The 27,934-nt window shown below is 45.7% G+C and overlaps 1 protein-coding gene and 1 long non-coding RNA gene across 3 annotated transcripts; one reads left to right on the forward strand and one right to left on the reverse strand.

Moving 5' to 3' along the window:
- Window positions 1-13,646: 13,646 nt before the first annotated feature.
- LOC306661790 lies at window positions 13,647-17,285 on the reverse strand. Of its 2 annotated transcripts, XR_013763953.1 has the most exons (5): window positions 17,151-17,285; window positions 15,066-15,172; window positions 14,792-14,962; window positions 14,187-14,279; window positions 13,647-14,014 (listed from the first exon to the last, which is right to left on the reverse strand). It is a non-coding gene; the product is annotated as an uncharacterized lncRNA (long non-coding RNA). The 2 variants fall into 2 exon arrangements; XR_013763952.1 differs by lacking the exon at window positions 14,792-14,962 and having other exon boundaries at window positions 14,187-14,383.
- HOXC13 (homeobox C13) lies at window positions 16,537-24,131 on the forward strand. The gene is made up of 2 exons (XM_079140976.1): window positions 16,537-17,322; window positions 22,602-24,131. Exons 1-2 carry the CDS (start codon window positions 16,590-16,592, stop codon window positions 22,856-22,858), a joined length of 990 nt encoding a protein of 329 aa, XP_078997102.1. The 5' UTR covers window positions 16,537-16,589; the 3' UTR covers window positions 22,859-24,131.
- The last annotated feature ends 3,803 nt before the right edge of the window (window positions 24,132-27,934 follow it).

Consider the following 27,934-nt stretch of genomic DNA (forward strand, 5'->3'; position numbering starts at 1 on the left):
CTATATAAGTGTTATTCAACATCTGCTTATATATTTGTGTGTGTATGGCATAGAGGGACTAGTATTGATGTTTTTCTCCATGGAAATGTATATTACTCAAATCCTCTCATCAGTCTGTGTACTAAAATAGTGCTATAGCCTATTTCTGGTGCATCTTTGTGCTCTTTTCTAAAGTGTCCAAGAAGAAGCAAAATATGAGCATGGTGGTACACGCTTGTAATCCCAGACACTCAGGAAGTTGAGGCAGGAAGATTGCAAATTCAAGGGCAGCTTCAACAGCCTTGGGAGCCCCTGACTCAAAATAAAAAATAAAAAGGTCTGGGGATAAAACTCAATGGTAGAACACCCTGTGTATAACTCCAAGTCCTGGAGGAAGAAGGAGGAGGAAGATGAGGAGGAGAAAAAGGAGGAGGAGGAGGAGGAGAAGGAGGAGGAGGAGAAAAACACATGTATATGCAGCTTTAAACACACACACACACATACACACAAACACACACACAGGCGCTCAAAGACTGTATAGGCACATACTACCACACATTCACTAGCTATTTCCTGGATATCTCTGCCATGACTGGCCAGATGTATTTCCACTTCAGACTGGGACCAGTATAGCAGCCTGATTTTTCTGTTTGCCTGGTACAGCTGATCAAGGATGACATCACTCTCATCTGCTGGGACTTTTACCTCTTCTAAAGGGTAGCCAGAGCAAAAGCTGCTGCTCTGCCAATGTTTTTATCAGCAATTCCTGTGTGATCCATCTGATCCTGCCTGATATTTACAATTCTCAATTTCCTATCACCTGTCCCCATGACTCCCTGATACAGACTTTCTGCTCAATCAGCCTCCTCTTGCACTCTCTCTACCAACACACACCTTGTGCTCTCTATGCTCTAAGCTGCATTGTCCAAGCCAGGGCACAAGTCTTTCCCAATTGTCCCCCAGCTCTGAGTGCCTCCCCTCTGTGGGGTTAACTACCATGTGTGACTATGTTGCAGCTCCTCATCTTCCCTTGCATTGATGTCCCTCACTTCTCTTGTCTCATAGTATGACCACATGCCTTTCTGTCTGGACTCTGAGTCTATGCTACATCTCCTCGTACAGACAGGATGGGCTCCCCATGTGCAGGGATGGTCCTTATCTCTTAGTTCTGAGTGCTCCCTCCCCCAGCTCAGGCAATGCCCTGTTACTGACAGGGTGTTGATTGACAGTCTGGTTGGAGTGGAAGTTTAGCCATAATACTTCTCCTATTTCTTTTCTTAATTAATTTGATGTGTTTGGCATCAGTTCTGCTGCTGGAGGGGTATTTTTTAGGAGGCAGAGGAGTGTCGGAGGCCTTGCTCTTTTTCCTTCCCTTTCCAAATAGACTAGTATTTCAAACCTGACAGCTCCCAGCCGATCCACTGGCTATGGAGCATTAAGTGTTTATTTTCCTGATGTTTTTATTCCAAAGTCTTTGCTAGGGTCATGTTGTTGAAGTCTTCCAAGTGACAGCAGCCCCTGACCCTGCTACTGAATCCAACACATTTTACAGGTACAGCTGTTGTCAGGAAATTATAGAAACCAAAGGCAAAAAATGAGGCCTCAAGAGGTCATCTTGGACATACTCCTGGCTCCAGTCCAGTACCCATCCATTTCTGCTCAAGTAAATTAGAAAAGATCTAGTATTCAAAGTACTACACAGGCGAATGGATGTCACACTCTTCCATTCCCATTCTGTTATCTAGCAGCCCACACAGGATAATATTTTGAATATATGTACCTAGTTTTTTCTTCTAAATGTCAGGCCCTTTCCACTTCTGTTATTCCCACAAAGTTGATAGTGGTGAATTTAACCTGCTGAATACTTTTTAAAAAATGAATTAGGCTGGGTATGATGGTACACACTTGTAATCCCAGGAACTTGGGAGGCTGAGGTTGGAGGATTGCAAGTTCAAAGTCAGTCTCAGGGCTGGGGTTGTGGCTCAGTGGTAGAGCACTCGCCTAGCACGTGTAAGGCACTAAGTTCAATCCTCAGCATGACATAAAAATAAATAAATAAATAAATAAATAAATAAATAAATAAATAAATAAATACAGGTATTGTGTCCATCTATAACTAAAAAGCAATTTTAAAAAAGTCAGTCTCGGCCACTTAGCAAGGCCCTAAGCAACTTAGTGAGACCTCCTCAAAAAGGAGGGGTGCTCTGAGGATTTGGTTCAATCATTAAGCACCCCTGAGTTCAATCCCTGCACCCACCCCCCAAAAATTAAAAAGTAAATAGAAGATTGGGAATAATCTAGAGAAAGTATGCCAAGTTGTTATCTGTGATAGGATAATTCAATCTTCAACACCATCTGTATACCTTCATGTGTTCAGAATAATTTTCAGATGGATTGAACTATTAACTATGGACATCTAAAAGTATCTTCTGGCTTTCTGTGTTAAGCAGGATTCCAAGTCTGGATTAGTTTTACCCACAGATTTCAGTATTTTCTTGTCTGCCCACATCCTACTTGACAGCTCTTCCTTTAGCTTAGCCTCGGAGAGTGCTGGTACCACTCAATAGTGTGCACACATGACAAAAGCCAAGCAACTAGCTTTAAGTAGGAAGGAAAAGCTTTCTGTTTACTATATCCACTTACTACCATATATCTGGGTATTTAGAAACCCAGTGAAAGATTTTCCTTTGCCAATGCATAGATGGTTCTAACATCCTGTCGTTGAACAGTGTCCACGGGCAAAATTAACGACATCATTAACACTTCTGTTCTTCATTTGGCATGCTATGGCTGACAGGCCTTCTCCCTGACCCCATGGCTGGCCCAAATGGTTTAGAGCTGGTTATAGAGATACCAGTGTCTCAAAAGTGCCAGTGTCAGTTTGGCAAGCAATCTGATTGCTGCTGTGATTTCCATAAGAGAATAAGAAGAACGCAAAATAACACTGTAGGGAAAAGGTTGCCTTGATCTTGGTATTGGCAGAGGCTAAAAAAGAGGAACTCATTTCCAGGGAATGGGAGAAATTTGGGTGAGTGAATTCAATATATTTTCATCACCTTTGGAGAAAATGCTTTCATACCAGCCACCACTGTAGAGGGGCTGTTCACATATAATCTAGTGAAAAGAATGGTGGTTATTTACTTAGATATGGAAATATACTGGATCGAGTAACTTGTACAATCTACTTAAAGTTCTAAATTGTCCAAATCTATATTCCTGTCTATAACTCAATTGAAGCAATGAATTCCCCAAACTGTTTAATTTAGTGCTGTAGTTGCCACTATAGTAGTTCTGATCTAGTTGGTTTATCTCACCTTAAAGCCACTAGAAAATAGTTTGAGCCAGTTCTCCACTCTTTTTATCTCTTGAATTTCTAGTGGGTCTGAAACAGCAACTCAGAATGGGGAAAGAAGAAAAACACAAGCTGAAAATATAGAGAAGCCAAAATCAGCCTATAGGTATGTAGGCTGAAGCAATCCTGTGTTAGAGGGAAACAATTTCACATTAAACCAAGCTCACAGTCTTAAAGATACATTGAACTGAACATTCTAACTACACATTTGACATTGTATATACAAGACTATCTTTTACCTAAGGGTGGGTAGAAGAGTCTTGGGCCCTACTGAAGTATTAATCCAAGGGCCAAAAAGGATTACCTAACCTAACATCTACTGACACTTAAAAGGGGCGATGGAAGACAAATAAATATGAAGCCCAATTTTGCCTTGTAAAGAGGGTATGTTAGTTAAGGATGGACTGGAATGTCATAATTAATAAACTCCAAAATGTTCAGTGACTCAAACATAACAGGAAGTTATTCTTCCTTCAGGGAAAGTCCTAAGTAGAAGATTCTGTGGGCAGCTCTCCTCCACATGTGATTCAGGGATCCAGGCTCTTCTCATCTTACATCTGCACTATTCTGTAGGGCCTCACAATAAGGTCTTGACAGAAGAAAAGAGAAGACATGGGGGGGGGGGATGGGGACACATCTGTTTGTTAAAAACTTTGGACAGGATATGGCATATACATTCCATTGACTATATCTCAAGTCACATGGCTACAACTAACTGCAAAGAATGCTGGGGAATGTAGTACAAGTGTAGGCCCAGGAGAAGAGCTACCAGATTTGGGGAAGTAGTTGCTAGAGAGACCAACCTGGGAAGTATGCTGGAGGACCGGTGGTCCAATCACCATTGAGCATACTTATGAAAGAATTTCTTTTTTCAAAAGGAAGATCATTTACTCACCATAGGAAGTTTTCTAGACAATGTGTGTTGAAAGATGGTGAGGAGTAAAGAGTGATTGAAGTAGAAAGGAGAGAATTCTGGAAAAATCAGGAGCAAAACTGACCATAATCAGTTGTCCCATGAAGATGGGAATGGCTCCTGAAACCAACCACTTAGGAGATTGTCTTTGCCCCATTGGAACTTCTGGATTTTTGTGTAATGAAGATGCACTTGAAACTTTTAGGTCTCAGGAAGTCTGCGAATGAACACAAACCTAAAAATTCCTTTTTGCTACTGAAAAAAAATCAATAAGATTTGTCACTGGACACAGAAATCAATAAAATCCATGAAGGCAGAAGAATTGTCTGGCACTGCAACTCTGAATAAAATAAACATGTTTTACATAGGATTAATTTTTTTTAAGTGCCTCATTCCGGTAGGGTTAGAAGACCCATCTGGCAGGGATGAGGTCATCCCCAAAAAGTTTGAGTCTTTAGAGTAAAAAAACACCCACCTCCCTTAATTCTCTTGTGGTGGAGAGCAACCAGTTTCTCGCAGGACTGGTCACGGAAGGCAAAGCTTCCAGCAACTCTATTCCCCCTGTTACCTATATTCTGGGCCTCTGTTTCACTATTAAAAATAAAAGGGCGCCTCTATTCTCCCCCAGATGTACCATTCTGCAGCGACATTCACTACTTTATTCCTGTCTGTGTGCAATGAACATTTTCCTGTTCTTCCAGCTTTACTGGAGTTTTATTTTAAGCACCCTCCCCTGCCCCATTTTTCGAGACCAGCTGGAACGCATGTTGGAAAAACAAAAACGGGAGAGGGAGGAAGAAGGTCCGTCAAATTCCAAAATAAAGTCCAGTCAAGGCTTCCCAAGTAAATGAAAAGGGTTTGGGGAAGGAATAATCGGTTAATGTAGACACTTAGGGATTGGAATTGCTCCTCTCTTCTTTGCACTGCCCTAGTGGAGAAAGACACCCGTCCTCCCTAGTAAATTTCTTTTGGTTAGTGCAGTTGCAAGCTGCAAAGTGCGGTCTTTGGCGGCTGCGGGAGTCAGTCATCTCTCAGTTCACTCCCGGGTTCCTTCTCGCAGTCTGCGCGAAAGCAGGGTGCCAAGACGTCCGCGCCCAGACCACGCGAGACAAGCTTAATTTACCGGGCCGCGTGGGTTTGCTACTGCCTGCCCACAGCGCTGGCCGAAGCTCCATGCCGCCTGGAGAGCCGGCTGTGCCTCTTGAAAATCAGCTTTGCGGGGCAGTGGGTCTCCCGAGCGCTACTGCGGGAAAGTGTCTCCCTGCCGCCTCAAATGTCTCCACTTGCAGAGGGACCCAGCTCCTGGGCAAGGCGGAGAGAGGCTGGGCGAATGCCCAGTCCTAGTGAGGCGCCAACGCACACAAGTTTCTCTAGGAATGTTCGAAAATACAATTTTCTCCCCGATTGAGTTTTCTTTTCCCTTTTCCCTTTCAAATGTGTTCCCTTCAAAAAAACAAAGACGTGGACAGGCAGGCGCCACCGGGTCTGGGAAGTGAGGTCCGCCGCTGATGTAGATTTCGTTTGATTCAAGTTGAGCAAATAAGAGGCTCCCCGACCTAAGCTAGGAGCGTGGGGACTTGGGTCTCTGGATTGGGGCTCGCTCCGAGACAGACAAGCTCTCTATGCTGCCCGTAGCTTGAGGAAGGTTCCCAGGAGGCAGTGGAAGCCAGATCCCTGAGGGACTGGACGAAAAAAAGCCCTTCGCTCCGCCGCCCGCATCCCTCTAAGTCGCCGGCCAGCAAGCGCCTGTCCAAAGCTTGCGGCTGCGGCTGCAGCTGCGACTGCGGGACTGGAGAGAAAGGAGGAATCCTAAGCTCCGAGTTCAGCGCGCAGCTCCTGGGGTTCCCTCCACCCGATTTTGGGCACAGAAGCTGTCAATTTTGAGGGGCAGGATACAAAGCCGTTGGGGAATTAGTCTCTGAGCTCTTTGCACAGCCCTGGGAGAGAGAAAAACTAAACGATGTGACTAATCTCTAAGTAAGAGGTGGAGCGAGATTATGACCCCACTGACTTTTCCGCTGAGGCTCCCTCAGAACGTTCCAGCTCGGTCCAGGAGGGCATGAGAAAGCACCTTTTTGGTCTTAAGACGTGTGTGTGTGTGTGTGTGTGTGTGTGTGTGTGTGTGTGTGTGTGTGTGTTGGGGGGGGGGTGGCTCTTCCCGCAGCTTTTGATGCTTGAAGTTGAACTGCCAAATAAAGTGTTGAAGAAATGCTGGAGGAGATGCTGAGAGGGATTTCCTCACGGTCCTAGGTGTTTACAATGAAGGTAGATGTTAAAGTTATTGCAGATGTGTTCCCTGTTGGAACAGCCTGGACCTCGTTCTCCAGGCTCTGCTGTGTGGGAGCGAGTCACCGCCTCAAGGCTTTCCCCGAGTATAGGAATAGGGGGACAATATTCCAGAGCTCTTTAAAACATACAAGCATACAAGAATTCAGACTCTTCCCATCTTTTGATTACTTGAATAATTTAGGACAAGGCAAACTCTAATTTTTGTGGAGATTCATCATTGCTGGAAAGGAAAAAGTAAAAGGAGAATCTAACAGACATTAATGCAGTATGCTCAAAGATGGGGGAATGGGTCTTCTGTGAATTTTTTTTTTCCTGATGGAAAAGAACAGTTTGTCTAGGCATCAGTTCCTGGAAGGATATTGTTTCTGTTGTGATAAAAGGTGTAGGGCTAAATCAAGTTATTAAAATGCATATATGTATATATGTTCATATATACATATGTTCATATACATATATACATATATAGATACACACACACATACATACATACATACACAGAACAAGAATCAGAACAAGAATTTTCTACTCCTTTTGATGAAAAACATATTTCTTGGCAGGAAATAACATAATATTTGGGCTCCAGTTTTTCTTCCAGGATGAGGGAAGCTGGGTAAGACTGAATATACATTTGCAGAGTGAAGTTGGTCTTCATCCTACACAGTCCTCAGGTGAAAACTCCACTTGATAAGGCAGATTCAGATCTGTATTCCAAGCACACTAGGCAGAAACTAAGAAGTGAGCCCTAAGAAGCCAGCATGAGGACTGAAGGGGTATTTCTAGACCTGGCACAGAGCCCACTTTTTAATGGCTATAGTCAGAGGGACAGACACCCCCTCCCCGGGGTGGAGGGAACAGACATCTTTGGAAGAGAGAGTGTTGTTTGAGCTTTCTTTTTCCCAAGATGAATCACATTTTAGGAAACTTATTTCAAGAGTAGGGCTGAGCTTTGAAAGATAGTGAGTCTGATTCTCTTAACTGGCAATGTTCAGGAAAAATGTACCACTACTTATGATCTCGTCCCTACTATTTAGAGCACAAAACATTCTGAAGATAAAATTTAATGTTGGACATTTGCAGACCTGCAGTGCACCAAGTTTAGAAGTAGATTTGAAACATGTCCAAGTATATGCGGATATTGTCATAGTGGGCTTCTGTGTAAGACATGGCCATGTTATTTTTATGTGTATTATATGCAGCAATAAATAAATATAGCAATAAACACACAGCTGCACAGAAAGTAATACTAAGATTAATTTACTTTCCTCCTTTACCATCTAAGATCTACCCAGATTTATATGTCTTTTTCAGGGTTTCTCTCCCTCTGGCCCCTAGTATTTCCACCTACCTATCATCCTTCTCCACTCCCGTCTTTTAAGCCAGGAATCCACTCAATTTTTTTTAAAGAAATCTTTGTAGGTGTATGATTATTTTTTCAACCACTTCTCTATTTGAAGACTGAGCATAAGGAAAAGAAAATAGGGGTTTATTTCTTTCCCCATTAAAAAGGTGCTTTTTCCATAGGGACAAGAGAGCCAGAAGGGAGAACGAAGGAAAAGTTGGGTTTTGGTCCTGGCAGTAGATGCTACCAACAGAAATTGACGATCTGTAGGTTAGCTTAGGAGCCCCTGCAGGTACAGAAACCTAACTACCAACCCTTCCATTCTGTTTACACATGGAACCCATGAATGCCCAGGCAGTTTCGGTAAGACAGAGAAGCCACCCACACATCCAGAGCTCCCAGGGATCCCACTGGATTCTGTTCTACCCCACAAATAAATATACCCACCTGTGTCCTCAGCTATAGGTGCCCACAGAGTGCACACAGTGCATCAATCAGGATATGGGGTGCGATTGTGCCTGCCTCGCTTGATTTGCTCTGCTATAGAAAGAGGAGCTGGCGCTTCCCAATGCGGGCACTCATCCTGCTGTCCTCACGGGTCCGCCATTTATTGTCCTGTGTGAAAGCGACTTTCGCCAAGCTTAAGCTTGGTCTGCATTAGTGAAATAAAATACTAAATAATTGCCACATGTGTAAAAGAATCAGTACATTAAAATAAACTACAAAAGTCTCCGAGTCTTGGGAACAATCCAGAGAGAAAGAAAAAGAAGGAATTAGATGTTGGGGTCGAGTTCCTGGTGGAGCCAGGCTGTGGGGTTGGTCAATGACTCCTCTGGCTGAGCAGAATCGACATATAGGGTCTGGGAATGACCCACATCACCAAATCCATGGAAGAAAATTATGCTGAAAGAACAGTACTAATGCGAACATTCTGCCAAACTCAGTGATATGGTAAGTAGTTTTCAAATGCAAAATTCCACTAGTTGATGCTTGAGAAAAAATAGCTCTGAGAACTATATGCTGCGAAGTTCCTCCTGGATAACCTCAGACCTGTTTTCTTTGTTGCCCCTTAAAAATAAAAAAAAAGAAAGAAAGAAAGAAAGAAAGAAAGAAAGAAAGAAAGAAAGAAAGAAAGAAAAGAAAAGAAAAGAAAGAAAAACTCCGCACTTATGTATGTCTGAATACTATTTCTGCGTAATAGCTAACTGCATCAGAAGAAGCACCAGTGGAGATGGATTAATAAAGATGTCTGTGTCAAACACTTATCTTTACCCTCAGAACTATATGTTCACCAAATCCCACCACCATCTCAGTATGGGTGTAAAGACAATTTAAGGCTTTACATTTTTTAAACTAAACATGCTTAAGTTTTCACAGCCAAAGTAAACTTTTAAAAATCAAAAATATGTTTTAATTACCCAATTATAAGGATATGGGTATCTGAGGGTGGCTATATTATGTTAATATTTACCTGACATTAAACCTTAATGCCTAACAAAGCATATATTACATACCTACTTGTGTAGAAATGATGGGTCTATAATAGATGAAAGAGAAATAAATTTGCATTACTTCTTTGTAGGGAAATTCATTAACAAGTCGAGCACTGAAAAGAGGGTTATAAGTGTTTTAAATCCCAAGTACAGGTTATAGCAGTAAAGGATTTTCCTAAGGCCTTGGGGTAGGAGAGGAATTATACAAGGTTCTCTCCCCTACATCTTGAGAATTGCATCTCAGTGAAACTTTTTTGCTTACAGTTGCTCAGCCTAAGAAGAGAAGATTGTCTCTGGAGAAAGCAAGCAGGAATTGGTGGATCCACAGGGTCTTTTCCAAGCTTGCATCTTAACTTTTTCCTTTCCTTTCATGCTCACTCCATCAACCTCTGCCAACCAGCAGTGGCACGATGATCCACAGAGAACACACCCATTACAAAACACATTTCCCAGCACGCACACTGTCCAAAAACCAGAACTCAATAATCATGATCCTCAAAAGTGCTGAAGATAACCAAGTATAAGGAGCCTGGGATATCCTCTATGCTTGGGAAGATATTTCCTTTTATCTGAGTTAAATTTTCTCTGATTTTATTAGTGAATATAGTAGTCTCTGAAAGAGGGAAAATAGATGTGCTCATCCTACTATCTAGTTCTTTGGATTCTGTTAGCTTTGTTGCAGGTACAAGGAAACATCACAGCCAGGAGAGAAAAAAATGTATCTCTAAAGTTCCTAAAAAGAGAGAACTCTGGATGGAAGGGAAGAGGCAGTGAAGGAGGCAAAGTCTATCAGGCCCCCACACCAAGAATATCAGAATGATAGTTTCCCTCTCTTCACTAAAACTACACCAAATTATATATATTTGGGGAAGATTTAATTAATCATCCCCAGCAGGAATCTTGTCCCAGTTACCCAGACACACAAGGTTTCTTCTGCCTTTTTGTTCCATGAATCCAAGCAAGATTGGTCATTTTAGTAGAAAGAGGGTTCTTTCCCCCTCCAGTTGAACCCTGAGTCTTCTTCCTTCTGTTTTAGAGATGGGAGAATTAAATTATCTTTCTTTTATGAGACATCTTTTGAAGGTCCTTTCATTTACTATTATGTTCAAGGATTTCAGATTAAATGTGTTTTTGTTGCAATTGCTTAGGTGTCTGGTCATAGGGAGAGCTAGACTGTGATACATTTAGAGCATAAATTTCCCTCTTCCTCACAATGACATGCATACTCCCTACATCATCTGCTTCTTAAGATTCCACCAATCTCCATTTTCCACATCATGGTAACATTTAGAGGATCCCTTGTCTCATTATAGGCGAAATGCCCAAATCTTCAACTATACCTTTTGTATTTATTCATTTTTTGGGACAGATTAAACAGTTCACCTTCATTCAGAAGAATGTAGTATTGGGGTCCACAACTTCTCCCTGCTCTAAGAAAAATGTTTTCATATCTTCTTTTAAAGTATTTGTAAGTTTTTTTCCTTTTAAGTGTCTGGTCTGCCTCCCTTCTAGTAGCCCCAAACCTAAACTTTAAAAAATGGAGGAAATGATTGAAAGTGATAAATACCTTTTCCAGGCATTCAGTTTGTTGGCTTTCTGACCAAAAGGGGCCTTTGTTAGGTCTCTGCAAGGAAGCCAAATCCAGCCCCCAGCAAACACTCCTCCACCTCTTCTCCAACCCCCCTTAGCTCCCTTGTCTAACTTGAAAATGAACTTGGACTTCCCTCTCAGACAGGCCCTAAAACCAGGAGAGATTTTATTTGTCTGTTTCTGAAGGGCTTCCTAAAAGGGGGAGGTGTTTTGTGGGGAGGGGTTGGGGGAGAAGGGCCCTTTCCTGCAACAGAGGACAGTCGAGTAAGAGGCTCCTGGGAGGCCAGAAGGGGGAGGAGATACTTTGTTAATTTCTTGACTCTGTTTATTCCCTACATTTCTTTTGTTAAAGTGGAGGGACATGTGACTGATTGAGATGCTGCCTGCCCCCAAAAGAAAAGGGAATGGGAGGAGTAAAGATTAGAAAGGGAAAGAGCCTAGTGGAAGACAGGGCTGGGGAGGAGGCTCTGTAGAGAGCTTGATGGGATTAGGAGGGCAGAGAAACTGGAAGAAAGAGGTTGGGAATTCTAGAGGCCACTGGAGGAGGCTTCTTGACACTTCCCCATGGAAAGGACCACCTGACATCCCCTGACCCAACCCAGTACACCACCAGGCAGAATCTACAATTAAGGACAGGCTGGAGGAGAATGCAGGAAAAGATTGCTGATTGCCTAAAGCTGAATCTTTGCATGGATCCCTGCAGAACCAGAGAGGAAAAGTTTGGGATGGCACCAAACCTGGGCCAGCTAGGCAGCAGAAAGGAGTGGATTTCCCTGATGTCCAAAAGAAGGAAGTGAGTGGGACTAGTGGAGGGCAAGTCTGGCTTTGGAAATGGAAATCTCTCAAACAAAATGATGCTTCAGTCACTCCAAGTTCCATCTACCCTCAAGTTGCAGGGCTAGGGAGGGAGAGCAATAAAGCAGAAGATGCCAGGATGGCAGTGCTGTCCAGGAGGTGAGTACCCAGGTTGGGAAGAGAGGCCTAGTGACACTTCTCTAAGTCCAGGCTGTGGGGATTGAAAGATCAAAGTCTGAGCAGGTTTAGAGGGATCCTGGAGCCTGCACACTCCTGGCTACCCCAACCTTCTAGAAAGAGAAGGGGAAGGGGATAGACATAGCCCAAGAACACCAAGTTCAGTCACTTTTCCTTCCATCCTCACCCATATCACCTTTTGCAGCCCAACAGGAATTCTCTCTGGTTGTGTGGGAAGGTTTCCCAACTTGCACACACTCATGGGTGCTCCCTCATAGGCCTTTTCTGGACCCCCAGTCCTTTTCTGTAATTTCAAAATCCCTTTCTTGCCTGGACAACTATATCCTCTCTTCTCTACTAATCTTCTCTTCCATCCTGCAGCTAGGACCCTGGACAGGAAAGGGCCCCCCAAACTCTTGTCAGCCCTATAAGTCCCCAAGTCTGGACCAGAATCCAGATCCCAGGGTGGTGAAGCTCTTTGTTCTCCTACAGCCTCAACTCACCCCCTCCTTTTTATAAACTGGAATTTCTTCCGTAAAATTGGGGGCAGGGGCTTCAGAATTTCAAGTACTCCCTGTACCTTGGTAAATATGGTGGAAACAGAAAAGGGTGGCAGGGAGGGAAATTGACTGATGCCTGATTTCCAGAGAAGGAAGTCTGGGCATCAAATAAGACACACACCAACTTCATTTCTTTCATCCTTCTCCCTATCCTAGAATTCAAGCTACACCCAGCTCTCAAGTGTGTGCATCAGTCTTGACCTTTCCTGCTGAAATTGCTGCCAAGTTTCATCTCTGACTTTCTTAATTTGCTGTAGTGGGCCAGGAATTCCATCATCCAACTTCAGAAAAACACAGATCACTGCCTCTTCATTTTCCTAGTATTTTTCTGAGAGATGTCTTCGAAAGTAGAGAGTAGGAGCAGCATGTAAATTATGTATGCATACAGACAGATAAGTAGGCAAGCAGGAACCTTTATTTATGTAGAGAATTTAGGCAGAGCTGGATATCTTCATGAGCACATGTGAACTGAGTCCACAAGGGCATGTGCTGAAAGAGCTCATGTATCCTGCCCACATCCCCAAATTCACAGACACTGAGTGTCCATGTGTATGAGAAAGGAGCAAGCCCTGGAGTCTGAGTGTGAACGCGCGCGCGCACACACATACACACACACACACACACACACACACACAGTGAAAAAGCACGTTAAACATGTCCATTATATAGTGGGTCGGCTGAACCTAGCTGAGAACTTGGCTCACCAGAGGAACCTGAGGGCACAGTGGCTTCTGCAGATATCCCTTTGGAAAAGCAGCCCAGAGCAGCGTCAGGACTTCCTGATGGGGCCAAAGGGCCATTTTCCATTTTGCTTTAGTATATTTAAATGCTCCGTCTTTCCCCCCAACACCAGTGGCTCAGCTAGAGACCGGGAAGCCATATTCCTCCTCATCCTCATGATTTTTCTCTAAACCTCTTCCTTAGTCAAACCCTACCGCCCCATCCACGAAGACCGGCGGGTTGAGGTGTGGCAGTGTGCTGAGGGGTGAGCGTTGTAGCCAAAGGTTTCTGCGCCAGCCTTTGTAGCGAGGCATAGCTTCAGAGATGTAATTACTACGTTTCCAGTGGTGCATATTCTCCTGGAGTGTTTAATTTGATTTTATTTGTGTCGCAGTGAGATCCACATTTTTGGGGGGAGGGGAAAGAAGCGACCCCAGGCTTAAAGTTAATTAACCAGCAAGGTTTTACTTTACACCGCCCGCCGGCAAGCTCTTGCATCCGCGTCTTCCCCCTCCCCCGCGGGTCTGGCGCGCCCCAGTCGTGGTGCCTGTGTTTGCAGGCACGGAAAGTCTTGGGGAACCAAATGAAAGGGGTTGGGGTGTCAGTCAGAGCATGAGAACGTCCCCAGTCGCTTTTAGAGACTTTAGCTGCGAACTTTCCACTCCAGACCTCCCACGCTTGCCCCCATGTTGAAGGGTGGGGGTGGGAGTACATCTACATCTGGTCTTCTTGAGAAAGGCATCTTTGGTTCCCTTGCTTTCTTCTTGCCGCTAAATTTTGGCCGCACAATGCCCCTAATAAATGAAACTGTAAAGTTGCCGGGTTAATTAAACCTATATCTCATTGCAATAGGAATAGTTAATGCCCTTATATAAACCTGGAAAAGAACATACTATTAATTTTATTTATTGCTGGGCCGCCCGGTACTCAGACCTTTCCCGCCGTTCTGGCCCCTAATCCCAAAGGCTGAGGGACTTGCCTTTGGATTCCGGACCTTCTGGCATCAGACTGGACCAGAGAGAGTCTAAGGAATGGGGCCGGCGTTTCAGGTCCTTTGTTTCTCCTGGTGGCCCTAAAGAACCACAGAACCGGTCCACTCATAGATTCTCCATGAGGGTGCGACACTTCATACGGAGTAGTAGCTAGGGCCTCTGCACCCCCTCTACCACCTACAGGCTGGAAAACAGCAGATCACACCATTCTCCCGACCCGCCCCCCCACACACCCCAACCAGGCCTTAGGTAAGGAGCCCAAGGTCACGCGACCCAGTCTAGTCTTGGCCGACCTGGGTTCGCTTTCCTCGTTTTGGTTTTTTTCTTTTCTTTTTTTTTTACCTTGACCTTGGACTCCAGCGGGAGAGTAGCTAGTTTCTCAGTCGAACAACCTCCCGGCAAGATCCCACCTTCCCCTGAGCTTATTTCTCCTCCTTCCACCATCATTGCCCTCAACACACACCCAAGCGGGCCTACTTGTGTTTCAAATCTCTTTCTGTTGTATTTTTCCACCTACTGACAGCCCAGCCTGCTTTATGAACTCTCAGATGACCCTTCTGGATGAAGACTATGCTGATAAGAATTAACTCACCAATGTATGGGCAGCTCTCAACCATCAAATACCACCTTCCCCCTCAAGGGAGGAGGGAGGCGACTGTGGGGTTGCCACGTAAATCCGCAAACCTGGCTATTTACTGTGTAGCTTGAGGGCTTGAGGGGTCCAGTAGGTTTAGTTTGGCGGGGGTCTGATGCTTGGCGAAAGCTTATGCAAACAAGAGCACCCAGCATTTAAAGTCTGTGGCAGAGGCAAGAAAGGGAGACATTGCAGTCCCTCTCCCCCTTCCCCCCACCTCTCTTTTTATTACCTTTTCTCCTCAGGGAGGCCCCGTGCTGAAAAAGAACTTGGCTCAATTCCGCGGAGATGCCCCCCGCAAAGGGGTGACTCTATTGAGGCTCCAGACAAGTCAGAGGGCTATGAAGAAAGAAGAGGGGCTTTTGAGAAATCAGTAAGTTGATGTTAGTTTTTCTTTGAAATAGGAGAGTTTTAGGGCATAAAAGTACTTCGCACTATAGGAGTGACCCCCGAGAAAGCTGTCGGAGCTAGAACGAGGTGTTCCACTGGGGACTGCATGGAACTCTGTCTGGCCCTCACCTTCCAGGATCAGCCCAGGCAGCTAGGGATGGAGGCGGTCCTGTAGAACTGAGGTTGGACCTCCAGTGTACCCCAGAGTTGTACCTGGGAGAGGTCTCTTCAAGGGGCAGCGCCATTCTTCCCCATTTTGCACACTTCCTATGGTACATTATCCAAGCGGGCGCGCTCTTATAGCATCCAAGACTTTTAGCCTTTATAGACCGCATCCCGCTTCCCCAATTCTTTGAAAAAAAAAAAAAAAATCTCACTCGAGGCTTTTATTTTTATTGCATGTTTAAGTATCAGCCCATTCTACTGCCCCATTTCCCCTCCTTTTATTCTTTCTATATATCGGAGAGTATTCCATCTCTGCACGCTTGCCCAATCCCTATTATTGAAGTCTGTGTTTGGGGCTACCACATTTCCCCAACTCTCTCCACTATCAGCAAAGAGAGAAGAGGGTCCTTTCCTGACTGGCGCTTTGGAGCAAGTGACTGAAGGTCGGAATAGAAACAATCTCGGCATCAAAGGCTTGCTGCCCGGCGTCGTGGGTTCTTTTCAGCCGCGAGCTAGAGCGAAGCCTGCCAGAGCCTAGCGCTCCTGCCTGTTTTCTAGTTTGTTCATTTATTATTATTTTTTAAAAATCCAGTTTCTCCCAGCTCTTAGCTCCAAGCCCTAATCTAAAGACTTGGCAGTCAAAGAGACTGGATTGGGGGTAGGGGTCTGTCTAGTTGGTGCACACCCAGACCCTAGGGGGAGGTGCCCAGAGACAGTGCTTTCCTCCCCCAACCCCTTTGCGTCGGCCAAATTTAGCTACCCCCTCCTCCCTCTCCCTTACAGGTCCTGCCTGCCAGGGGGGCGTCACCCTGTCCCTTTAAATCTCCCAACGCCCTCCTCCTTTTCCCCTCCTGAGAACCAATCAGCAAAAACCTCATTTCTTTTCGCCCCGCCCCACCTCGAAGGGAGGGAACCCCTGGAGACCCAGTCAGAGCATCACGTGCGCCGACCGCCGTCACGTGGGAGCCGGAGGAGTGCTGAGGGGAGGTGGGAGGGAAGCCGGCGGATTTCTTAATGAAGTGTTTCCCGCATGCGTAGAGGGATTGTGGGGAGGGAGGTGGAAGCACCGGGAGGAGGAGGAGGAGGGGTGGGTGGAGAGGGAAGGGAGGAGGGATGGGGGAGGGAAAAAGGGAGCGAGGTGTCTCCCTAGCTCGCTGCCTCTGGCAAGTGGAGTTTTTAAAAAGCTCGAGCAGATCATGTCATGACGACTTCGCTGCTCCTGCATCCACGCTGGCCGGAGAGCCTTATGTACGTCTATGAGGACAGCGCGGCGGAGAGCGGCAGCGGCGGCGGCGGCGGGGGAGGCGGTGGTGCGGGAGGAGCGGGGGGCGGCTGCAGCGGAGCGAGCCCCGGCAAAGCCCCAAGCATGGACGGTCTGGGCAGCAGCTGCCCGGCCAGCCACTGCCGCGATCTGCTCCCGCACCCTGTGCTGGGCCGCCCGCCGGCTCCTCTGGGCGCCCCTCAGGGCGCCGTCTACACGGACATCCCGGCCCCGGAGGCGGCGCGCCAGTGCGCCCCGCCGCCGGCGCCCCCCACTTCGTCCAGCGCCACCCTGGGCTACGGTTACCCATTCGGGGGCAGCTATTACGGCTGCCGCCTGTCGCACAACGTGAACCTGCAGCAGAAGCCTTGCGCCTACCACCCGGGCGATAAGTACCCGGAGCCGTCGGGCTCCCTGCCTGGAGACGACCTGTCCTCCAGGGCCAAGGAGTTCGCCTTCTATCCCAGTTTCGCCAGCTCCTACCAGGCGATGCCCGGCTACCTGGACGTGTCGGTGGTGCCTGGGATCAGCGGGCACCCGGAGCCGCGTCACGACGCGCTCATCCCGGTCGAAGGCTACCAGCACTGGGCTCTCTCCAATGGCTGGGACAGTCAGGTGTACTGCTCCAAGGAGCAGTCGCAGTCCGCCCACCTCTGGAAGTCTCCCTTCCCAGGTAAGGAAGGGGCCTGAGCGCCGCCGCCGCCGGGGACCCCTCCCCGCCCTGCCTGCCCCGGGGCTCCGCGCCCCAGCCACCCCCGCCGTCTGGCCCCGGCGCGCCGGCTCGGCTGGGCTGTGGATGGAGCCGGCCCGGCGAGCTGAGCTGAGGAATGCGCTGTAGAAGAAATCTGCTCCGACACGTTCCCCGGAGCTGCCGGGTCGAGAGTGAAGCAATCACAGGCGCCCGAGCGCCCGGCCGCGGGCTCGGGCTCGGGTCAGGAGCTTACCTCCTCCTCCCCCTTCCCTCTCCAGCCTCACGCAGAGCTACTGTACCTTAAACCCGCTGCTGGTCAGAGTGGGGGTGGAATGGCCCGCCATTGCCTTGAAATCTAGGACAAAACCCTCAACCCACTGAATAATTTCGGGAAGGAATAAGAGCCCTCCTTTTGCCTGGATTCAGAGTCGTTCAGGCAGTAGTGCTTTTTTTTAAAAAAAAAAAAAAAATAGGAATCTAATTTGCCAGAGTCTGTAGAACTGAAAATTTTCTCTTGATTTATTTAAAAAATTTAGCCAAAAATTTTCAGATTGTTAAGGATGCAGAAGAGCTAAAGTCTCGAGAGGGAGAAGAGAGAAGAGGGCTTGCATCCCTCTCCTAGATTATTAAATTTTTTTTTGGCACTCTGGTATGCTGAGCTGAAATCCTATGAATGCCTCCACTTTCAAATCCCCCAAATGTGGTCGAAAAAGAGTTAGCTGTTGGTGCCCCAGACAGAGAAAGAGGGGCTATGGATGCAAGGTGGAGGAAGTAGACCTGTGAGGATCTGGGGTCCAGGCCATTGCCTGGGGGACTCTGGATCTTGCATGACTGTGTATGTGACAGGACAATTTACTAAAGACCTGTTCCTTTTCCAGCGGGCTCTCTCTGAATAGGAAAGGTTTCTATAACCCCCACCATTCCTCAAAGGAGAAAGACCAATCTCAGGTTTCCCAAAACCACATCAGTAATTTTGGCTTCCATTTCCTTGAGAAATAAGGATTCTCTGGGGTCTAGATAAGCCAGCATTTGAGACTGCTCTCCCGTAAGCAGTGATCAGTGATAGAAGGTCCTCCCTTCTGATGTGATGCTTTCAAAGGTCTTGGGAGGGACCACAGCAGCCCTGGATATATCCCCATAGTGCCCCAAAGGCCCCCTTAGCTACACAAGCTGGGGCCAGGGATATTTTCACTAGAAAGCTTAGACCCAAAGACCTCCTAATGGTGGGCCTAAAATTCCTCTGTATCCGGGATGGGACTGGGAGGAGAGGTAGATGGTGAAGAATCAATGATGTTAGAGAGAGTAGCAGACAATATTCTGTAACTATTATGAATTATGCAGTATAATACAACTTATACCAGGGCGGGCCCAACACAAGTCACCCCATTTCTGACTGCCAGAATTGAGGATGATATGACTTTTTAGTACATGGTATCATGCATCACCTACTCTTAATTGGTTGTAAGAATTAAATGATACATGATTTTTTGTTAACTAATATGAAACACAATATTTCTATAAGATAGGCAGTTTACATGTAGGTACACTATAATGTATTATATACAGAGGTTGCCCTTTAATTCCTATCTGACCAAAACAGAAAGTTCCTTAGGAAATGAGGGTCCAGCATGAATTTCTGGAGCAGTGGAGCCCACGGACCATGCCAAGGGACCAATGGGCAGGGGAGCAGGTGCCCAGCAGGCCCACTATGGACAGTGTGTTTAGAGTCATGAGGTAGAAGAGAAAGAGCTGCTCTAATTTCCCTGATTTACATGTGGATCCTGGTGGGGATTGGAGAAAAGCTCAGGAATATCTTTGATCAAAATAAACATCTCAGAGGTTCTCAGGGGAAAAAAACTGCTAAAAATAAACACTTTTTGATCACAGCCTCCTAGAGAAAAATATCTTTGAAATAAAAAAAAAAATACAGCCCAATTGAGGTTTAATACATTCGTAAATTACGGCATGGAAATGTATATAAAACCCAGCATGCCTCTGCAGCTCTATGGAAATGGAATTGGGATGGTGTATCTCATTGAGTGCAGAGGTCCGGGTGAGAGGCAGATGAAAAAGAAATTATCTTCAGACACCCTCCATCTTTCTACCCACACAGATCTTTTAGAAGTAGTGAGATTTCCAGATAACTCTGTCTATGCAATTGTGGTTTGTTCGGCAACATCTAGGCATAAACACCACTGTCTCTCTTCAGTGCCTCTGGCTCTGAGAAACCTCATCTATGGCAGTCTGGGCTGGTGTGGGAGATGGAGGCAATTGTTCAGAAAGATCCAGATAATTAGGGAGATGTGTTGTGGCTTCTTCCTTCTTCCAATTATACAGACCCTTGCTTCATTGCTCTTTTTTTTCCATCCTTATGATGAGCATAGATACCTTTTTCCTTTCCTTTTCTTTTTGTTTACTGAGAGAGACAAAAGCCTGGAGAGAATTCAAGAAGAAGAAGAAGAGAGAGGGAGAGAGGGAGGGGGGGGGGGGGAGAGAGAGAGAGAGAGAGAGAGAGAGAGAGAGAGAGAGAGAGAGAGAGAGAGAGAGATAGGGATAGGGTTAAGGAAGAGAGAAAGAAACATTGATGACTTTGGACCATGCTAGAAGTCCCTACTGACAAGCCTTTGGATTTGGGTTGAGAAGAGCAGCTAGCTGGATTTCTAGTTGGACAACATAGTCTTCAGAACCCAAAGCCTGCTTTTGGGAGCGAGTTATCAAGAGTGGATGGACTGTGGGAGCCTGTACATGGGAACCCACTTGGACCCCAAGAAAAAGCTAAGGCTAAGCAGTGATCTAATTTTTCTTTACTCCTCAAAGGTGTCAGTTAGGTTCAGGGGTATGAAGTGATTGGTGTGTGTGACTGGAGGAGTCTGGGGAAAGATTAGTTGTGAAATTAATAGCCAAGTCCCCACTCATTTTAGGCAGTGTAGACACAGCTCTAGGTCTCATCTACCAGATGTTTCCACATCTGCAGATCCTACTTTCTTTCCAAAAGGCCACAAACAATGAAAGGGGGCTTTGAGAATGCAGGACTGCAGCTATTTCCTATGGAAGCCAGAAAACCTGCGCTTTGACTGAAATTGAAAATAAAAACCCATGAAAGTCTTGGTCAAATCAATTATTGGCATCCTATAGAGAAAATAACCAGTTTAGACCAATTGTTTACTGTTTAAACTGATTTTTTTTAGAGTTTTAGTGATTAAACCTCACTGGAAACTTAGAGTTGGAGTTTAGAGAGTCAAAATTGGTAAGTAATTTTGAGAGTTTACAGAGAGTGAAGCAAAAAATTACGGACAATTATTTGGTTAATTCAGAAAGTAAAATCCACCTTTGCTCTACTTTGCTCTCCAGGAAAAAAAAAAAAAAAGGTGTTTTAAAGATGAATTTTACTATGTGGCCTATTTTCATTTTAAAACATATGATGTCATTAACAGTCCATTGAATCTGAATTTAAAATTTTGATTCTGACATTTAAATTATTTTATCCTGTGTCTCAGATTCCTGATCTGGATGAATGGGTTTAACAAAATAAACCTGAGGAAATATTCTGAGGATTTAAAAACAAAAGCAAAACCAGAGAACTCATTGTATCACTACTTACCCTACTCATTTTTTTTCTTGTCCCTGAATCATCAATTTCCCAAATCATGGTTATATCTAAAGAGTAAATCAAATTGAGAACTAAGAATTTTTAAAAAATTATCTTGTACCAAAATCATTTTTTACCTTAAAGGATCTTATCTGTTAAAATGAAGTTATTTTGTTTTTCAGATTTAAAAAATGGCTTTATTTGTACAAAGGCAGAGAAAAATGACAAGCTGGACAGTTTTCCTGAGAAATTGTCACCATGAAGACAGCCAAAGCGGGCTATTGGAATGCCCTCCCCCCCATTTTCTTAATGGGCACTTTATTTTTCCCTACATTTGATTATGACCTCTTCTTTCCCCAGCATGTATAGATAAGCATCCCTGGGAGAGTGCAGACCTAATGGGAGTAGGTACAGGGAAGGTCCTTTGTATGGGTGGTATAAAGAAGCATTTCAGGAGGAATTTTACATCTTCGCTCTGAACTACAGATCCAAAGGATAGTGTGAATGAAGAGGAAACTTCAAATGTTCAGCTTCCTTCATTGGCTTCTGCCTGATGAAGTATAATAATTACATGGAAAAAATTGAGGGTTGAGTTATTCAGTTAATCTTCCTCATTCCCCCACTTCCCTGTGAAAGTGGTGGTGTGACCTTTACTGCCAGGGGTGAGGGTGGAGTGGAAGACAGGGATATAAGTTACATTGTTTTCAATTACTGTGAAATTCTCAGGACAGGTAGTTGAAATGACAAGGTTAGGGTTTAGGATTAGGACTGGTGCATGGAATGTAGTTAGTTTGCTTCAGCCTTAAAGGAATGGAAAAGTGAGGCGGGTGGAACAGAATTTGCTCTGTTTGGGCAGGAACTGTGTGTGGATCCTCTACCTGATTCCCTATGCCTTGAGGCAGGATCTCCCACCTTGGTGGTATTAAGTGGATTACAACATTGGGCCCCAATTTTAGAGTCATTGATCCCCAACCAGGCTGGCTTCACCTGGACACCTTTCCTCTCCTGACATTTTATGTTGGTACCTCAGATTTCTGGTGCAAGGCCAGTGCCCAAAGGCATAAGGACCTATTTGATTGTCTGTGCTCACTGAAGCTGTGAACATACATACAACAGAACTCCTTCCTCTGATGATCGGGCAGAGTGTAGGCTGGTAGGCACCCAAATGAGCCAACTGCAGGAAGGTATCTTTAGAATACTCGGGGTCCTATAGGCACAGCAGGTCCTTAGAGGATCCCTGCTAAAGGCCCAAGATTCCTAATAAGGAGTGCTACGCAGAATCATATTGGAGCCTGAGGCAAAATGAAAAATCAGCAATACTGATCCTGTATTTATTTTTAAAATTGATATTTTGCTTATCATGGTTTTTTGCATTCATTTTGATTATTTTAAACATGCATTAAATTATCTTGATTACTGACTTTTTGGGACCTCTTCCCCTGAAGTTTGTACCATAGGCCAGAACCACAGTGGTTTCACACCATTCCTGTCTTTGTTAATAGTAAAGGTGCAAAAGATTAGGGGGCTCCATTAGGCAGAGCAATCTGCGAGCCCTCTTTTGCGTCCCTGTCCAAACCCTGTGCTTCTGCAGTGTCACAGCCTTGCTTGCGGCCTCTAGCCAGGTCCAGCCGCTCGCCTCACTTCCTCCCGCCCGCCTTCTCTTTCCCCTCAGACGTGGTTCCCCTACAGCCCGAGGTGAGCAGCTACCGGCGCGGGCGCAAGAAACGTGTGCCCTATACTAAGGTGCAGCTGAAGGAGCTAGAGAAGGAGTATGCGGCTAGCAAGTTCATCACCAAAGAGAAGCGCCGGCGCATCTCTGCTACTACGAACCTCTCCGAGCGCCAGGTCACCATCTGGTTCCAGAACCGGCGGGTGAAAGAGAAGAAGGTGGTCAGCAAATCGAAAGCGCCTCATCTCCACTCCACCTGACCGCTCACCCAGCCGCCCGCCCCGTCTATTTATGTCGCCGCTTTGTACCATAACCGAACCCTCCGAAGGACGCTGCGCCGGTGCAGAGTATTTAAGGTTAACAAGAAAGAGGACCCGCGCGCTAGGAGGCCGAGAGTCTCCGAGGCTGCGCTCTGTCTTGCCCTGAATCCCCATCCCATCCAGCCCCCTCTCCCATCTAGCCGATACTCACCGAGCTTCAGCTGTTTTGGAGCCGGCGAGTTGTGGGAGGAAGGCCGTGGGCCTCTACTTCTCTGACTGACGCCCCTCGTCTCACCAGAAAAAGAGGAAAGGCAACGGAGAGCCCAAACATTCCAACCAAAGCAGGATTGGGGGAGTCCCAAACAACCCTATTTTACTTCATCCTATGCCCAGGATGGTAGAAGACCCTCCGTAGGGGTGTGGCTTGGGCACAGGATCTAGCAAGTTTGTGCTTTCCTTCCACTTTCTCCTTTTCCCTGTCCCTCTTGCATTCCATAGGCAAGATTTTCCAGTTATGATTTTTGTGCATATTTTTAAAATCGTGTTAATATTAAATGATAATTATTGGGGACTCGGCAGCTTGATTGGAGTACAGATCATGCTTTGAACTTTTAGGTTTTCTTTCCTATTTTAACAAAAGCTGGAGTTGGTGCAACCCCTAATCCCATCCCAACCTGAAAACAATTTCTCTCTGGAGCTGCCTTTGCCCTCACCACCTCCGTTCTCCGCTCTCTCACTCATGTGGAAATTCAAGGGGAACAAAACTCCAACTGCACTGCTAAATGTGGCTTATCTTTCCTCTTTCTCTTTTCTGGTGAGGTTGGGATTTAGGCCACACTCAGAAACAGAACATTTTTTAAAGGATAAACTTCTCTTTGAAAGGGATGGAGAGCTGGTGCCTCAGTAGAATCTCTCTCTGGTCAGTTCTCCATCAAAAAATAGCTCAAGAGAGAGTATTCACACTTACATTTTTACTGATTTTCCTAGGAAAGCTAGAGGAGCTACTCTAGGAGCCTAAAATAACTGGCCTCCAATTAGCCGGCTAAACGTAGATGCTGCCTAATATTTCCCTCCTCAAAGACCACCTTGGTGCTGTGGGGGGCCCCTCACCTCCTTCCTTCTTCGCACTGGCGCATTACAAAACAGTGTTCTTTTAAAATGTCCATCAGAAATAGGCTCTTTTTTAATGTTGTGTATCTGTATATAGTATTGTGATGTCTGAATGACAATGTATTGAATGCAAAAAGAAAAATTCCACAAACCTGTTTTTAAAATAAAATGTCCTTTTTTTTTTTTGCTTGATTTCATTGCTCAGATTCCTTCTGAAGTCCCTTTGGTCTACTGGCTTTTCAGAGCCATCTAATGATGTCCTGACTGAGCCAGAAAGGCCAGGGGAAAGAGCATAGATTCACCCCAGCTGGGTAGATCTCCAACCTGTATTTTGCTTTATTTAGGTTTTTGAACTATTTGTACTATCCAGCTAAGAGAAAAGTTCCCATGCTGACACCAAACTTAGGGGAGGGGAAAATATGATTGGTAATTAAAAAGGTATGGAAGTAATTGGATGAGAAAAGTATACCACTGGCCACTTCCATTAACAGTTGGGGCTTAGGGCTGGAGGTATAACTCAGAGGTAGGGTGCTTGAGTAGTATGCATGAGGCTCTGGGTTTGATCCCCACCACCATGAAATATAAAAAGTAACTGAGACTCAGATCTGGGTGCTGAGTAGGCAGCATCCCATCTGGGAGCTGGGTGGGGTAATGGTGGCAGCTGCAGGAATGGAAAGGGAAACTTTGGCTTCTGGGGTCATCGTGCCCTCAGAGGGTCTCAGATTCCTCCAGTAGGCTGGAGTTGAGGCTGGGATAGGATTGGCACAGCCTGTGGAGGAAGCTTAGGGCCCAGCTTTCCCTGAGTGCAGTGTTTTCTTCTGTCAACCTATGGGGAGATGTCAGAACACTAAAATCCTTTGGGCCCCCAGTTTTCCAAGCCAGCCCTGCTTTCACTCTCTAGCATTTCTGGGAACCCCAGTCTTCCAGGCAATCAGGAGCTGTGTAGATGCTGCCACTAATTTGTTTTCCTTGTGGCGTCTGTGCCTATCTCCCTATCTGGCAGAGTTAATGAGATCGTTAAGTTGTCAGGTTAAGAGACTTTTAAAAAGCAATATAGCCTAAAACAATGTTATCTCAGATTAAATCTTTACTGCAGCAATTTTTATTTATATATAATATTTTTCCTCTCCTGAGACATAGAAAGACTGGAGGCATCAGGTTGGAAGTCAGAGTTCTCCGTTTTCCTTTTGCTTGATGGGGCTGAAGCTTTGTGAAGCATGAGTTCACACGTGCTTAAGTGTGCACCTGCACACACACACACACACACACACACACGGAGCCTGAGAGACAAAGAGCCTGAAGAGTTTATTCTTTTTGGAGGCTCTACTAGAGATGTGGCTGCCAGTTCTGTCCCACTGGTCTCAGCTCTGGGTTGCTAACTACTGGAGGACCACATACTGGGTAGTGGAGATTTAAGCAATAATAGGTGAATCTCCTAGAAATAAAATTCATTTTTTCCAGGCGTGGTGGTGCATGCCTATAATCCCAGCAGCTCGATAGGCTGAGGCAGGAGGACTGCAGTTTTAAAGCTGGCCTCAGCAACTTAGCAAGGCTGTAAGCAACCTAGTGAGACCCTTTCTCAAAATTTTAAAAATAAATAAATAAAAAGTGCTGGGGGTGTAGCACTGTGGTTGAGTTCAATCCTCAGTACAAAAAAAAAAAAAAATTTTAATTCCATCTGTCCTTATTCCCTGCATCCACTACACCAACCCTTCTCCAAAAACCTCTGAATGTCTTCTGAGATAGAGTTGGAGAGTTAATGTGTGTGTTCAATCGGTGAAAGAAAAAGAGTAGACAGAATCCTGGGACTATTGAAGCCCCCATCCTCTTAACTGATAGGAGTAGTCCTGTGATACGGACATAGACACAAGGGAAGTTGGGGATTAAGCAGGTAAACAGAAGTCTAGAGTTCCCAGAGGACTGAGGGATCCCTTTATTTCTGCACACAAACCCATCCTTAATCAAATGACCAAGTCTTAAGCAGAGTGGTGTACCTGAAGTCCCAATACTTGGACGCTGTAGCCAGAGGATTGCTTGAGTTCAGAAGTTCTAGCCATTCTGGGCAACACAGCAAATCCCGAGAGAGAGAGAGAGAGAGAGAGAGAGAGAGAGAGAGAGAGAGAGAGAGGGAGAGAGAGAGAGAGAGAGAGAAGAAGGAGGAGGAGGAGGAGGAGGAGGAGGAGGAGGAGAAGAAGAAGAAGAAGAAGAAGAAGAAGAAGAAGAAGAAGAAGAAGAAGAAATAATAATAAAGAAAAAAGGAAAAGGGGTGGGAAGAGAAAGAAAGAAATCAAGTCTCCCACACTGAAAGATGCATCCTAAGACCACAGAAGTGAGTGAGTGAAAGTGTACTAGAACATTGGCAAGGCAAGCAAGGACTGAGCTTCCTCTGCAAGCTTGTGAGCCCTAGCATGTTTAGAATTCTCTCAAGTACTTGATGAAATATATTCACATTGATATTGGTGGATTATCATGCCCAAATTAATTCTGGAGATGTGTCTCAAATAAGAGTAAGTAAATAGTGTGTGTGTGTGTGTGTGTGTGTGTGTGTGTGTGTGGTGTTTTCTGGGCAAGCAAAGTTGGGAAAATGGATATTCTTTCCCTAATTGTGTTGGTCCCTTATCTTTCCTTCATCCAAGAATTGTCACTGGTGATACTACCAGATACTTCTTGAAGGTGTGTGTGTGTGTGTGTGTGTAGAGCCTATGAGCAGTGGAGAATGTCCTGCCTGCATGTATGGAAGTGAATAAATGAAAGTGTTGTCAACCAGTACACTTACCTCAAGGTGTAGAGTGCATTTTCTCCTTTTTATTTACACCTATAAAAAAATCTTTTGGCTAGGCATGGTGGCACAAGTCTGTAATCCCAGTAACTTTGGAGGCTGGGGCAGGAAGATCACAAGTTTGGACTCAACCTCAGCAACTGAGAAAGGCCTTAAGCAACTTAACAAGACCCTATCTCAAAATAAAAAGTTAAAAAGGGCTGGGGATGTAGCTCAGTAGTAAGGCACGCTGGGTTTCAATCCCCAGTACCTTCCCCCAAAAAGTTTTTCTTTCCAAGGCCAGTCTCCTAGTGTTGGTGTTAAAGTAAGGCTGGCTGCACGTGAAGGCAAATAGGAGGGTACAAGAAGTTAGGGGAGGCCTGAAGGGCTGTAAGCAGACAGACTAGCCTTCTGATAGCCTGATGGCACTCACCACTTGCCCCAGGCCAAGAAGGGTTCCTGGTGAGCTGGGAGTTCACAGGACTCACCCTATGGAGGTCACTCCCCTAGGCTGCCAGGGATAGTTCAGCTACATCCTTTTCTGAGTGGAGAAAAAAACCTTCCCCACCCAGCATTAGACTGGGACCAGCAAGATAGTCCTGTCCTAGAGTTGGGAACCCACCTGAGGGAGCAAGGCCAGCAATTTTCTTGGCAGATCCCTCCATGGCTGTCTGCTTCTGAGACCATCTGCTACTGAGATTTATCCACAGGCAACTGGGTCAGCAGGTGGGCAGCAAGCCGCTGTGGGTGCAAAGGCGACATCTCTCTAAAAAGGCCCTCCTATTCGAGTTGAAGTCCTTGCAATAGGCCCCTTTGTGACTCCATCCTGTTCCAAAGAGAACTTCCCACCCCAGATCCTCCTTAGTCAGTCTTAGGTGGTATTGGAGCGCACCCTCAATAAAACTTCTAAGTGCCGTTTCTCGCAGATGTGTATCTAGACATGCGTTGGTTGGTGCAGGATTGAGGGGTCCTGAGGAGCGAGGGGCTTCTGGGAGATGGAGGAGGGGGCCAGACTCTCAGTAACCAACCAGGCTCTTCCTCTTTTAGCCTTGACCGTGACTAGGTCTTTCTGACCTTGACATCACAGGGAGCACAGGGAAAGAAGGGGGGAGGATGGAAAAGGCCTTGATCTTCCGGTGGCCAATGAAGGGGAGGGCTGCTTCACCATCCCCCTTCGCGCCGGAGCCCGCCGCCTCTGTTTACACACA

This window comes from Sciurus vulgaris, assembly GCF_902686455.1.
Source record: "Sciurus vulgaris genome assembly, chromosome: 5".
Lineage (NCBI taxonomy): Eukaryota > Metazoa > Chordata > Mammalia > Rodentia > Sciuridae > Sciurus > Sciurus vulgaris.